Source organism: Archocentrus centrarchus, chromosome 24, assembly GCF_007364275.1.
Source record: "Archocentrus centrarchus isolate MPI-CPG fArcCen1 chromosome 24, fArcCen1, whole genome shotgun sequence".
In the NCBI taxonomy this organism is placed as follows: Eukaryota; Metazoa; Chordata; class Actinopteri; order Cichliformes; family Cichlidae; genus Archocentrus; species Archocentrus centrarchus.
In genome coordinates, this window is record NC_044369.1 from 16726538 (window position 1) to 16740220 (window position 13683).

General features: G+C 41.4%; 1 protein-coding gene across 1 annotated transcript; it reads left to right on the forward strand.

Annotated features, from left to right (window-relative positions):
- Positions 1-218: 218 nt before the first annotated feature.
- LOC115774626 (jun dimerization protein 2-like) lies at positions 219-10027 on the forward strand. The gene is made up of 4 exons (XM_030721983.1): positions 219-367; positions 8010-8227; positions 8610-8714; positions 8950-10027. The coding sequence occupies exons 2-4, from the start codon at positions 8033-8035 to the stop codon at positions 9139-9141; spliced, it is 492 nt and encodes a 163-aa protein (XP_030577843.1). The 5' UTR covers positions 219-367; positions 8010-8032; the 3' UTR covers positions 9142-10027.
- The last annotated feature ends 3656 nt before the right edge of the window (positions 10028-13683 follow it).

Here is a 13683-nt window from a genome sequence, read left to right on the forward strand (position 1 = left end):
CCCGCAGCTACAAAGAGTGTGGTGTGTTTACAGTCATAATTGTATTTATTGACTGGTTTATGGTCGTTGCAGGCGCGTATTTACCCGACAGTGCGTATCTCTTTCTCTCCGTGTGTCCCCGGGCTGAAACTTTCCTCTCCCGCAGTCTGTGTATGTTTTCTGGTTGCTATGGGCGGGGCCTCGGTGCTCCTCTTACATTATTTTCATCCATGCTTACGTCTGACGCAGCAGTTCCGCATTCCTGAGCCGAGCTTAGTACTTAAACGGGCTGATGCAACGACCTCACTTAGTTCCAAAACCCTACATCCGACTCCTGACTCCCACACCGTCCTTTTTAATACTGCGGATTTTTTCAGACGTACAACAGGTAAGTGTGTGCGCCAAGCGTCGAGATATGTGCTGTCGTTTCCTCCTGTCTTTTGTTTCTGTGCTAGTATTTGGCTAAAACGCCTGGCTTCGTGTTTTTGCATTTCGCCCCCCACTTTTCTCACCACGTTGTAGAGGTTTAACACACTCCATTTTTCCCCCCTCGGTATGTAAGGAATTTATATCCGTTAGTATCCATATATGAAAATCTCAGCTGCTCGGCTGCTCCAGAAAAGTCGTAGTTTCCTTACAGTTTTAAAGTTTTCCGTGCTCCTACCCTCAGAAGTCAATATGTTGCTGCCGCAACCGTTAAGCCCGTTGTTGTTACAACTGTTGTAGCAACTGTCGCTTTATAGCTCGTTATTTACGGCCTCGTTAGCTAAATTACAACCCAGCTTGTGACAGTGTGTATTTTCATCTCGGGATTCTTCCCTTCAGTGTTGCTAAACTCAAGCGTCGGTTAGCTTTCTGAAGACAGTTATGTAACGCCTTACACTCGTGAGTTTTAAAGTTAACCGCCTGCTGCAGCGAGCTGCACGGCTCTGCAAGGCTGTACCCTTTCACAGTCAACAAACGTGCGAATAAACTTTTTGTACACTCATTCTGTGTAGTAGCACTAATATCAGGCTGCTAGTTCAGCCCACCCTCTGAAGTCGACACTTTGCTGGGAGCTGTAAGACAAACATCCCAAGCATGTCAGATCTGCAAAACGACTACAAAAATAACTGTCACCCAGGGAAACCACTCTTTGAGTCTTTTAAGGAGTTTAGTTTGTCAGGTTAACTCCAAAGTTATTGCATTAAAGTGACATTAAAACAAACCAAAAAGAAAAGGGGGAAAAGTGAAGAACAGAAACAATTTGATCGTTTTAACTACAAAGCTAATGGATCCACTGCTGATAGTCAAACTTTCCAAACAAAAGTTGCATCAATTTAAAATAAATCTAGATGTAATTAATCAGAGATGCTCTCTTGAGAAGGAAAAATCTTGGCGTGGTTGGCTCACCGTGAAACATAAGTAATGCAAATGAAGTGTGAGGTTTCTTTGGCAGCATACGAGTACAGCCAAGAATGTGTGGTCAGATTGGCTTATATTTGTAGTCTTTGCTTTGGCCCTGCATGCTCTGTATGCTTGAGTGTAGTTTTCTGGGGGCTGAGAGGAAACTCTGTTTGTGTGTAGGCCTCAGATGTGTATTTGCATACCAGATAAACATACTCCAGTGCTGGACTTTTTTTTTTTTTTACTACAGCAGCTGCTTGTTTTCCTCTTGCTGATAGGGTGAATTACTGAAAAACATCATCGTATCCACTACTTTTAAAAGATTTACATTTAGATGTGTAACTGTGTCTAGGCCAGCTTATCTGCCCGTGTTTACCTGAAGGTTAGAGGCCAATCATGGAATTGGAAAAAATGATTGGTAGGGGAGGGTTGTCAGTTGCAAGTTCATAGGTTCAGTTTTTTCCTGTATGGAGGTGCATACCCTTCAGCTGGTTCAGCGTACAGCTATATGCCACGCAGGGGAAACTATTTGTGTGTTCTTTATATACTGTATGTTTCCTTTGTGTCTGTGTTTGTTTGTGTCTAAGTGAATGAGCATGTTGCAGAGGGTTTAAATGCTCCAGCGCCTGCCGGGGCACATCCATAGGATGGTTTCTGCATAAATGGAACGCTGCAGTGGATTAATGGGGAAGGGCTGGCGAGCTGACAGGCAGTGCGGGGCCGACGGGGCTGTGAGGCTGGACGTGGGCGCATAGGGTTTATTTTAAGTAGAAATGCCTTCCAGTGTGTCTCTGGAGAGCTAGAATTGCCAAGCTGCACCTCAGTTCACTCAATAGACAGCAGACGCATTGCAGGAGACTAAGCCAACTATGCAACAGCCAGGCTCAGTACTAATACTAAAATGCTGGGGGAGCAGGCATTCACTGCTATGAGTATCACATTATTGGTATCACATTGTAGTCCCCATAAGCCTTTCCACATGGTTTGTAAAAGCAGTATGTCAGGGCAGCCTAGATGTAAATTGTGGAAGCAAACAGCCAAATGTCCAAAGGTGGAATTGAGAGAAGAGCTGGTGTTTTCTTTTATTTATATATATATATATATATATAAAATTACAGATACTTTTTAAAAGGTCTTTACGTAGTTGATTTAAATCAGAAGCACACATTGTATTAACTGTCGACCTAAACATGAACCTTTTAGCTTCCAGTCTTTGAGAGGAATAAAACTACTGAAGAGCTTGTTTGATCGCTCCACTGTCTGCACTGTACAAGTGTCTGCTTGACGTGAGGCAGATGAGGAAATACTAGAGGACAAAGTATGAAACCTCATTAAAGTGACAACCACACATTACATAAGAACTGAAATTGCTTTAACAGGCAGCATTAAATCTAATTTTCTGGACTTGGTTGGCCAATATCATGTTGTCAGGAATTGCACAGGACTTGTCTTGGATTTGTCATAGATGTGAAATCCATACGTTTAAAAATGCTTTTGCCAGCATTTTGTATTTTGACTCCTTTAATCCATGTCTGAGCTGAGCCGAAGCTTTGTGCCATGAAATGTCTAATCTTGACTTACAGCGCAGAGAAAAATAGTAACTTTATAATAACTCAACCAGGACCACCCAGATGCAGAATATAGATGTGCGACTGTTTGAATGGCACGAAGCAGGCCAAGCAGGAACACAGCCAAAGATCACATACTAATGTTTGAATGATGGCAGCCACAGCCTGCATGCTTTGTGCATAACTGCAGGTGTTTAGTGTTTGGATTTGCTTGGAAAAATGTCATTCCCAGGTCAAAGTCTGCAATAAAATGCAGCAGCTAAATGTGCCTCTCTTGTGTAATTTCAACAAAAGATAAGCTCTGCATGTGCTGCACTCCAGCTCACTCACTAGAAACTGTAAAGGAAAAGTTTTGCTAACTGTAGACTGAATTGCTTTGGGAAGGCTAAGTCAATTCCACAAGAGGAATTTCTGGAAAAGTTAAAGTTCATTCTATTTGTGGCAGCTATTTATCCCACAAGAATACCCCCCCCCCCCCCCCCCCCCAAGAAAGAAAAAAAAAATCACTTCCACTCATCTTCCATCAGACCAGCAATCATTAATCCTGTGTCTCCTCTCTGACCGTGCCTGCATCTTGTCGTGTTCCTCCAATGAAAATATAATGAGGGCTTGGAGGAATGTTGACACTGTATATTTGGACTGTCCTGTCCTCGAGGAAAGCTGGTGCCAAATTCCCTGGTTTCCTCAGAGGATTGCGAAAGGCTGTAACTCAACACACAGTCTGACTGAGCGCAGACGGTAATGATGATCTCCTGGACCTTGGCCGGAGATTGAGAGTGTGCGTTGGCCACAGCCTTCATGCTCATTGCTCATTTTCAGGGCTCATGTAGAGTTTGGAGCTGTAGAAGCAGTTGTGCAAGATACTGGTGTGTGGCCCATGCAACGCCTTATTAATCCAAAATTAGACTCTAATAGTGTGCTGACAAATGGTGGTAAAATGGCATCATGGGAAGCACGCACATCTTTCCTGTAATGCCAATGCTTTTGACTCCTGCTTTCAGTCACCACTGAAGAGTTTTTTGAATGGCAGCAATATGTACAGGTAATGAGTAGCCTTTGAAAGCCTTTGTATCCTCGCACGACCAACTCGATCAGTGTCTTTATAAAGAATGAGGATAACAGGGCCTCCAGTCATGCTGCTGGCTATAGGACCCTGAATTCCTTGGCACTTCTAATTGCTTTCAGGAAATGGACACATTTGGCCAAGCTAAAGACAGACTATGTGAGCGCACACACCTTCAACGAACTCGCATGCAGTTAGATTGGCTCTGGGCTCACGCCAGAACATATATTTCATAACTAATACGTGATGTTTCCGTTCTCCGCCCTTGGCTTCAGCTCATGTCCCCTCAGTGAGCTAGCGGTACCCACACTGCTGCTGGTGTTGTGTAGGTGTCTTTGTCTGAGGCTAGTGTGGGCCTAAAAGCTGTGGCACTGGCTTTTCTGCACGACTGCAAAAGCACAGTAACGCTGTTGCATCATCAAACGCTGACCACTAATCTTCGGCTGCAGGCTGCCGCTGACAGAAGAAAAAGAGAGAAGTCCCCCCCCCCCTTTTTTTTTTAAATCTAAAATTTACTTTGACTCATTTTGACCTCACTTTTACGTATAATTACACCCCACAAGACATGCATCAGCAAACTTTCCCTGTGTTGTACAGATGAGGCTTCTGTGAGGTTTCATGTCTTAAGGCTTGAATGGGTGTTAAATTTGCAAAAGGGGATTTTTTTTTTTTTAAGACACTTGTGTGGCGGACGGAACAGATTAAACACAACAAACTTTCTACTCAACTTAAAAGTCATGTTTAACTCAGAAGCGAGACGCATCAAGTGCCTGTTATGTGTTAAAGTTTACAGCCGAGCTTAATTGTCTGGAATGGTGTATAACTCACTTTTATGTCTCGTAGCTGATAGCTATCTCCCTTCATGCATCATTTCAACTTTGTTCTGGAGGCTGCTGGCAAAAATTGTCCCTGCAGGCTTTTGAGTTGTGTGATCTCATGTTGTGCAGACAAATGTGAGGTTTATTTAAGTTTGTATAATCAAAGTACGCAATGCACATCTATAAAAGCGCTGATTTCAGCTGCATGTTTCAACAGGCCAGACTGAGGAATGGGGGCTTTCCTTGCAACATATCTGACAGTTGCAGGGTTCGGTTACAGTGGGGTGTGTTGAGCCAGTCTAATAGGCATAAAATAAGATTATTCTTGAATTAACATATTTTCTTCAATGTCAGCTTCCTTTGAAAAATTGTGTTTGTCCAGGTTGGAGCCTAATTTGAGTCTGTAAACCGATGCTGAGTGTCTGGCCAACTTTGATATTAGACTCCATTTTGGCTCTCAGAGCAGTTTGCTCAGTAATTCCTAAAAGACGTTTCAGTTCTTGTGGCTTTCCTCTTGATCCGGAGTTTAGTTTGGATCCCATCTTTTGAATTCCATTGAAGTTATTGATCAGCAGCTTGCATCTCATGATCTTCTGCTTAAACTGACAAATTTTCTGAATCACTTTAGCAAAAAAATATATTTGTGCAGTTCTACTATTGTTTGTATTTCCTTGTTCTTAGACAGCCTTTCTTCAGAATGAGCTGGCCTTGGCACCCTCGATTCCAATACACCGCTCCTGGGAGTTTCAGAGAGGAGGAATTTTGTCTGAGGGAAATTTTTTTTTTTCTTTTACCAGGGCTGTCTTGTTCCTTTCCTCTCCAGCAAAAACAACAGGCTGCTGCCAAGTACTGTGTAAATGGGAGTATACATAGGGTGGGAGAGAGGGGGCAGTTGGGATTTAAGTAATAAAATGCCTCATGAGACACTGGCTCCACACACTAACTTGTCCTTGGGTTTGATAAATAATGCAGGTTTCCGAATGTGCTGGAGAACAAGTCAAAAGGAGTATAGAGATTAGCTTGAATATTTTTACTGTACATGTACTGCATCTTTAGTTTAAATGTGATATCTAAAGTCTTAGCCCAACAAGGTTGTGGTTGTACAGCTTTAGGCTCAACCTCTGCACCATACTTGATGCAGATGGTTAAACTAATGAATTATAATGTAAGACATACAGAAAATAATTTGACTCCTTATCTAATGCATATATATCTCTGAGGTTCCATATTGTTTGCTGGATTTGGTCTCCATCATGCACGACAGTGAACTCCAGTCCGACTGTAAAAACACTTTGGGACCAGCCCATGCACAGGGTGGAGTACATTAGAATAGAGTTACATAACCCTGCTTTTTTCATTACCTCTTCTGTGGCCTTTGTAATAGAGAAAGTCTTTCAGCCCTACAAAAAAGTAGCACTGAAAGAAAAACTTAGTATAACTTTAAATACAGTCAGCCTGTCAGCTAGTTACCCACCAGCAAAGTCAGCTGTTTTTGTAGCACTTCACAATACACGTCTTTGTTGGTTCTGTATGAGAGGTGCTTTGTTCAGTTGGTGCCTAACCTGTGGCAGTTCAGCTACAGCTGAATGCTCAGGAGGCAAATGTGAATTAAGCTGTTAACGTCAAAGTTATATTGATATCATCAGTCTTATTTTTTTATTTTTTTTTTAAAGTCCTTGTAGCTGCGAGTTTGGGCAGTAATTCTGTATTTTGTCTGCGTGCCCAAAGTAGTTGAAGTATCAGGTGTGCAGGAATTTGGTCAAAAAGATTAGATCTACCCAGTAAATTGGCTTTGTGAAATGGTGAAATGGCAGCAGAAGGTTTGCCAGTCTTGCCTACACCGTCCATTTTTCTTATTTCTTTTTTTGGGTTTTATTTTACTGCATTTATTTTCTCCTCAAATACTGAACAGTAAGGAGTCAGTGGGTTTGCCTCTCCTCAGAGATTGCAGGGATGGACAGGGTAGAGCTGGTTCATGTTACACTGTTCTCATCTGGAACATTTGTTTTTTATTTGGCCATCAGAAGTTTTCCAACTCTCTGCCTTACAGTAATTAGAGAGACATCTTAATTCTCCAGCCACTTCCTTTTATGCCTGCATGACTGCTCCTTTTTCCTCCTCTCTGTCTTTCATTCCTGCCTGATTACATTAAAAAGTGCTGTGGTCAGACCCTCTGGAATACCCCAAATTGTTGGAAGAGGGGTGGTGATGGAATGCATGAGTGTTACCCTGCTCTGTTTTCACACAAATACTTTTTATATATTTTAAATCTTTTTCACAAAAAAAAAGTTAATAGAGACCAAAATTTTGTAAATGATCCAAATGTAAAAGAAGGTAGCCTCCATTTGTGTATTTGATCATAAAAAGCTTTTCATGGCTTCCATTTGCATGTGAAGCTACAGAGATGAGTGTGTAGCGTGCTTGCCATGTGAACCATTTTTTTTTTCACTGCCTACTAAGAAGATAACACAGCTGTCAACTTTTGAAGTCGTTCTTAGAAACGGCAACGAGTATTTACAAAGATATTTGATGGCAGTGACAAAAGATGGTGACAAACACTCTTGTGAAAAAATGCCAGCTGTATAACATCATAATAAAGACAAAAGATGCTGGCAGATGGATGCAGTATGATAAGTATAAATGTTTGTTATCAACCGAGTCTAAAAAGAAGGGAAGAATAAATCCATGCAGAAATCGTGCCAAAGCACAGAAAATGATGCAGCTGTGACATGTTTTTTTGGCATGAACAAAACAGCAGTTACTGGTACGGATGTAGTAGTATATCAGATATAGATCAGAGAGCCGGAAGACTTTAAAACCAGTTAAGTTAGTAATTATAATCAAGATGTCTTCATTTGCTTTGTGAAAAAGGTGGAATTAATAATAAAACATAATAATTAAACATAACAATATCAGTACAGGCAGCACAAAGTCTTAAAAAATAAAAAAAAATCTGATTTATTTCATTATTTTTTTCAGAACTGAGGATTTAATTGGTTGCTATTCTAAAATTAAAGGGAAATACAAGCTTAAGCATTTAAAATAGGTGTGTACCCTGAGCTTTCCTCAGTGGTGAAAAAAAAATTGAATACTCACTGTCAGCGAGTTCTTTTTAGGGTTGACTCTCATCCTAATCATCCCCCTCTTCCTCTTTTCTCTCTTCCTTCCTCTCTCCCCCTCCCTCCCCTCCCACAGCGGCGGTGGTGGCCGGGTTGGACATGATGCCGGGACAGATACCTGACCCTTCGCTGGCGGCTGGCTCCCTGCCCAGTCTGGGCCCGCTGGCGGGCATCTCGGCCACCACGCTCACTGATCAACTCAAGCTGGCTGACTTCCGCCAGCTGGGCACCATGCTGTCTCCGCTGCACTTCCTGGGCAGGCTGGGGAAGAGGCCGCTGGCCATCAAGACAGAGGTGAGGAGGAAGAGAAAAGAGGAAATGGAGCAGAAGTGTGTGTGTGTGAAACGTGTATGTCATGGGAGTATTAGCTTCAGGATGTTTAAAGCCTATCAAGACAGACTTTATCATTTTATCATTAGTCAGGTTTTAAGAGTCGCTTCTGTCTGTCAAATGGCCATAAAAAAAGAGAACGCAGGGCAGCAGCCAAAGTGTCAAACCCAAGGTTTCAAATCTGTAACCCACAAGCCCAAGAGGTAACCTCAGAGTGGCTCTGTTCACATTTTTATATAACCTATGATTGAGGCAGGAAAATGAGAACAGTAAAATGCAATTTACTTTTTTTTTTTTTCTTCATGTGGTCAGTATCTGTTTTAAAATTAATACTTTGTATTTGCAGATGGATGAAGATGAAGAAAGGAGGAAACGGAGACGAGAGAAAAACAAGGTAGCTGCAGCACGATGCCGAAACAAAAAGAAGGAACGGACTGACTTCCTTCAAAGGGTGAGTTCATGACTCAGCACTGCACTGCAGGGCAGAAGCAAAGGCTGGTGGCAAAAAACAAGCTGATTTTCATGATCTTAAACAGCTTATTCATGTTTGAACATTAGATAAGCAGTAAAGTGTTTTTTTTAATGTGACCTCAAATTTCAATCTCAATTTATAGTCTTTAGGCATAAGATTGCTATCTGTAAGGGATTTTTCCAGTAGTATCTAATAATTGAACACCTCTGTCCAGGAATCGGAGCGTCTGGAAATGGTGAACTCCGAGCTGAAGGCCCAGATCGAGGAGCTCCGTCTGGAGAGGCAGCAGCTGATGGTGATGCTCAATCTTCACCGGCCTACCTGCATCGTGAGGACCGACAGCGTGAAAACACCCGAGAGCGAGGCCAACCCACTGTTGGAGCAGCTGTCCTCTGAAACCAAGTGAAACCAGGAAACCAGGGACGTTCCTGAAGCCCAGACTAGCACCACCGTGGCTGCCAATTACATATAAACATAACTGGCAATACATTTTTAAACAAACACTTGAGCTCCGAGCTGGAGACTTTTGGAGACTTTGCCCAAAGATCTGAGGTTGTGGGGCTTCCTCAGTACTGCTACATGAGCTGGCTCTGTCCATTGGAAGACTGGAAATGCCCAGATTCATCTCCACGTTAAGTGTTGTTGTTGATACCCACTGTGCCTCGTTGTTACTTCAACCATCTCTACAAAAAGGGACCAATGGAAACAGTAGAGTATGTCTGGAAACAGCGCTGAGGAAACACACTAAAATCATTATGGTGCTCTGTTACAAAAGCCCTGCGTAGATTGTGTGGCATTGTTTCAGTGCAGTGTTCTGCAGTTTTCCTAATGTATGCTAGCTGAAATATAAAGGTGTAGAGTTGTTAGGATACAATACTCATTACAGATACACCAAAAGGAGTAGATTTTTTTTTTTTCTTCAATGTTTATTTCTATACCCTGCCTCGTCAATGGCAGTTACCGGTTGATCCGATTTGTGGTGACGCTGGCGTCATGAAAAGCACATATACACAAATGTTTACACCCTTATTTTTTTGGACTTGTTGTCTGTCCATTATTGTACTTGTTTTATACTGCTTTCTATACATAAACATATATGAAATGCTTGTTAATCACTTGACGTGATTTGTCTCTTCAGTCCTTGCAGTCTGTCATGTTGCGCTGTCAAACAGCTGTGAAAACGAGCAGAAGCTCGTCAGCTGAGCAGTATTTCAGTGTCTGTTCTGCGGCTCTCTTTATGTATGAACTGATATCCTGACTGGATTAAATTTTATTTTCTAACTACAAAAAAAGTATTTTTTCCTTCTCTAAAAATGCAACATCGCATGTTTTCTCTCTAGTGAAGTTAATTTTGTAAGTTTGCACCACCCGGTCATGACACTAGAGCTACAAAATGACAAAAGTTGTGCAATCATGTTTTCTTCAGCTTCATTCTTCAGCATATTGCCAAAATCAGGGCTTTACTTTCGTTTGCACAACTCCAAAAAGGTCACTCGTGCTTTTATTTCTTTGAGACTTGATTACTGCAGCTCCCTTTGTTCACCAGGAGAAATGACTCCACTGGCACAGAACTAACCGCAGACACTCCAGCGCTCGCTGCCAGTCACTGGCTGCCTCTACAGTGTAGAATTTATCCCAGCATCTTATTACTGTTTACAAGACTGGTTTTCATGTTTATTATATATATATTCGGACTGTCTCGTTCTTGTGGACGTGATAACCTCACAAATACTTTGAGGGAGTTTCATTTAAATCTGGCACAAATGTTCAACAGGGACTCAAGGATGAGCTAATTGGATTTTTATGGTCAGAGGTCAAAGGATGCTGTGACATTATAGTCATTCTATTTTTATTTATTTATTTTTTTTTGGTGAAGGCAAAACATATTAAGACTGCCTGGGAAAAATGTATTACATTTGCCATAAATGCTGACTTCGATTCAAGAATGAACTGATCACAATTTGGTTGCAAGGAAAGAAATGAAGGCATGAAGCATCTCTAGATCTAGTTTAGTTATATTTCTGAGATGCCAGAAAGCTGATTTATTTACATCCTCAACATGGTCGGTGAAACTAAGGTCTGTATCCATGATTACACCAAGATTTTTCACATGGGTTGAGTTCTTCAGTGCACCAGATTCTAGGTGTGAACTAAGCTGCAACTGTGCAACCATGGTCAAAGGCACTCTGACCTCATGAAAATGACATTTGCAGGATAAAAATATAAGGTGATGACATTTCTAATATAAAATGTCAAGTGTGGAAGTAGCAGCACGGTGGCGTGGGGGTTAGCACTACTCCCTCACAGCTAGAAGGTCTGGCTTTGAAGCCACCTTGGCCCGGGCCTTTCTGTGTGGAGTTTGCATGTTCTCTCCGTGTCTGTGTGGGTTTTCTCCCACCGTCCAAAGACTTGCAGTTACTGGGGTTAGGTTAATTGGTGATTCAAAATTGCCCATATGGTTGTCTGTCTCTCTGTGTTAGCTCTGCAACAGGCTGGCAACCTGTACTAGGTGTACCCTGCCTCTCGCCCTATGACAGCTGGGATAGGCTCCAGCGACCCTGAAGAGGATGGATGGAAGTCTGGATAGATACAGATATAAACTGCAGTTTGACTTATTGGTGGAGGCATACGACCGAAACTCAAATTTTGCCATGTGACTCTTGTTTTTGTACATTTAAAAAAAACAATATAGATTTTTCCATTACACCGAAATATTGACATTTAATGTTTTATTATGGACAGCCGGAAAATATCACTATACATTTTGATTTCCCTGAGAATCCTTTTCCTTTTAATGTACAGCACTGTGCAAAAGTCTTGAGCCACAACCTCATTACCTCCACCAAGGAGGTTTTGGTTTTTTGGTAGCGTGTGTGTGTGTGTGTGTGTGTGTGTGTGTGTGTGTGTCATTCTGTCTATAAACATGATAGCTACAAAGGTTTTTAATGAATTCCACTTATTTACATATCAATATCTATTAACCATTACCTACTCCTACATAATGTTTGTGTAATCAAAGTAAGCATCTGTTATGCTACCCTTGTCTTATTTTCACTGCCCCACAAACATCTTAAAAAAAACCCAAAATGAATATATATACAAAATTCAATACTATTCCCTTAAAAGTAAATGCTTTCCATAGAGTGAGCTGCCTTTGTGGAGGTTTGCACTCTGAGTGCTTCTTGTTTATATTTTCCTAAGAAATGGGAAATAGCTGCAGCGATTTATTAAACATATGCAAACATACATGGACATGTATGTATTCAGTATATAAGGCAAAAATAGAGTTGAAAATCAATATTTGGTATGAGCAACTTTATTCTTCAGCACAGCTTTCTTGTCGTTTCTTCAAGCAGTCTTCAAGAATCGTTCTCCAGGCTTCTTGAAGGACATTCAGAGCTCTTCTTTGGATGTTGGCTGCCTTGTGTTCTGTTCTCAGTCGAGATGATCCCACACTGCTTCAACACTGATGAGGACACTAACAGTATTGCATCGTGTGTTTTTCTTTCCAGGTATGCTTTTACTGCACTGACAGTGTGTGAATGGAGCTGTTTCCAATCAGATGCTTTCCACATAGTATTGCATGTGTCATGGTCCCTGGGTCTAAGACCCCGGGTTTTGGAATAGCTTTGTACCGCAGTTCATGGATTGGCTCTTTATATTTAAATTCTTAGGGTTTTGGTTCTTCCTTAGTTCTGTTCGTGGGTTCTGTTTATATTATTTTCTGAGTGTTCCTGCTGCCATCTCTGTGTCTTTTTCTCTCTGTGTTTCCTACATCTAGTTTATGTTCCTCTAGTGTAGATGTTCACTTCCTCAGTGTGCCTACCTCCCTGAGTTGTGTCATGTCTGTGTTTCTGTTTCCATGTCTACTTCCTGTTTTACTTTGGCACTCCTTTGTATCGTGTTCTTTGTACTCAGTTTTGCTTCCCTTGTCTCGTAGGTTAGATTCAGTTCAAGTGTGCTCCCTGGTGTGTCCTATCGCCCTGATTACCTCGTGTGTATATATTGTCTGTGTCCTCCTCCTGTTCTTTGTTGTGCTGTTGTCTTTGGCTGTCCTTATTCTCTGTGTCTGTGGTTTCCACCAACACCGCTGGCTGAAATGCATCCTTAACCATGGCTGAGTCTCCCCTGTGTTTTATGGATGTTTTAGACATTGTTGTACCTCATTTCTGATGAGGCTTCAGTGAACAGTACATGGATCAACAGAAGGGCCAGATGCATCTCTCAGGTCCTGTGTCAGGTCTTTTCTTTTTATTCCCATTGCTTAAGGACATGACTTTCAGATACTATTCATCTGATGTAAACTGTTTTTTTTTTTACATCTGCCACTTCTCCAGTTTCCTCAAGTGTTTTTTTTAAAGGACACACTGCACACAATGTCAAAAATATTGCCAATAAATCTTTGCCAATCACTTTGCAAAAAGATTATTTAATGCTTGTCAAACTGTTATCTTTTTTGTAAATTCAGCTAAAGAAATGGGAACAATTGTGTTTTTGTGACAGGGTTCTAGTAACAAAGTGCCTGGAGATACAACTTAAAATTGGTTCTGCTGTTTGCTATGTGTAGACACAATGCTGGTTCATCCCTTGAGTTGGGTGCCTTTTATGCATGAATGATTCATAGGTCGGCGTTAAATGGCTTAACAAGAATCATGCCTCTGAAAATGAGTGAGAAAGCAGCCAGTGGCCAATGAAAAACTTAGACCTTCAGAAAACCTGGAGAACTATTTCTCAAGCCATTTTTTTTTTTTTTTTTTTTGAAAGTCTGGCTCCTTGGAAGCAAAATATAAAGAAATGAAAGGTAGCTCAAGATTTTTGCCCAGTACCGTAGATGAATTTAAAACCGTATTCCCTTTAAAACCTGATTGCATGGGCTACAAAATAGATTGGGGAGGGGCTGTTTATAATATAACTTTCCGTCTGAACGCTACAGAGCATTAAAATACCC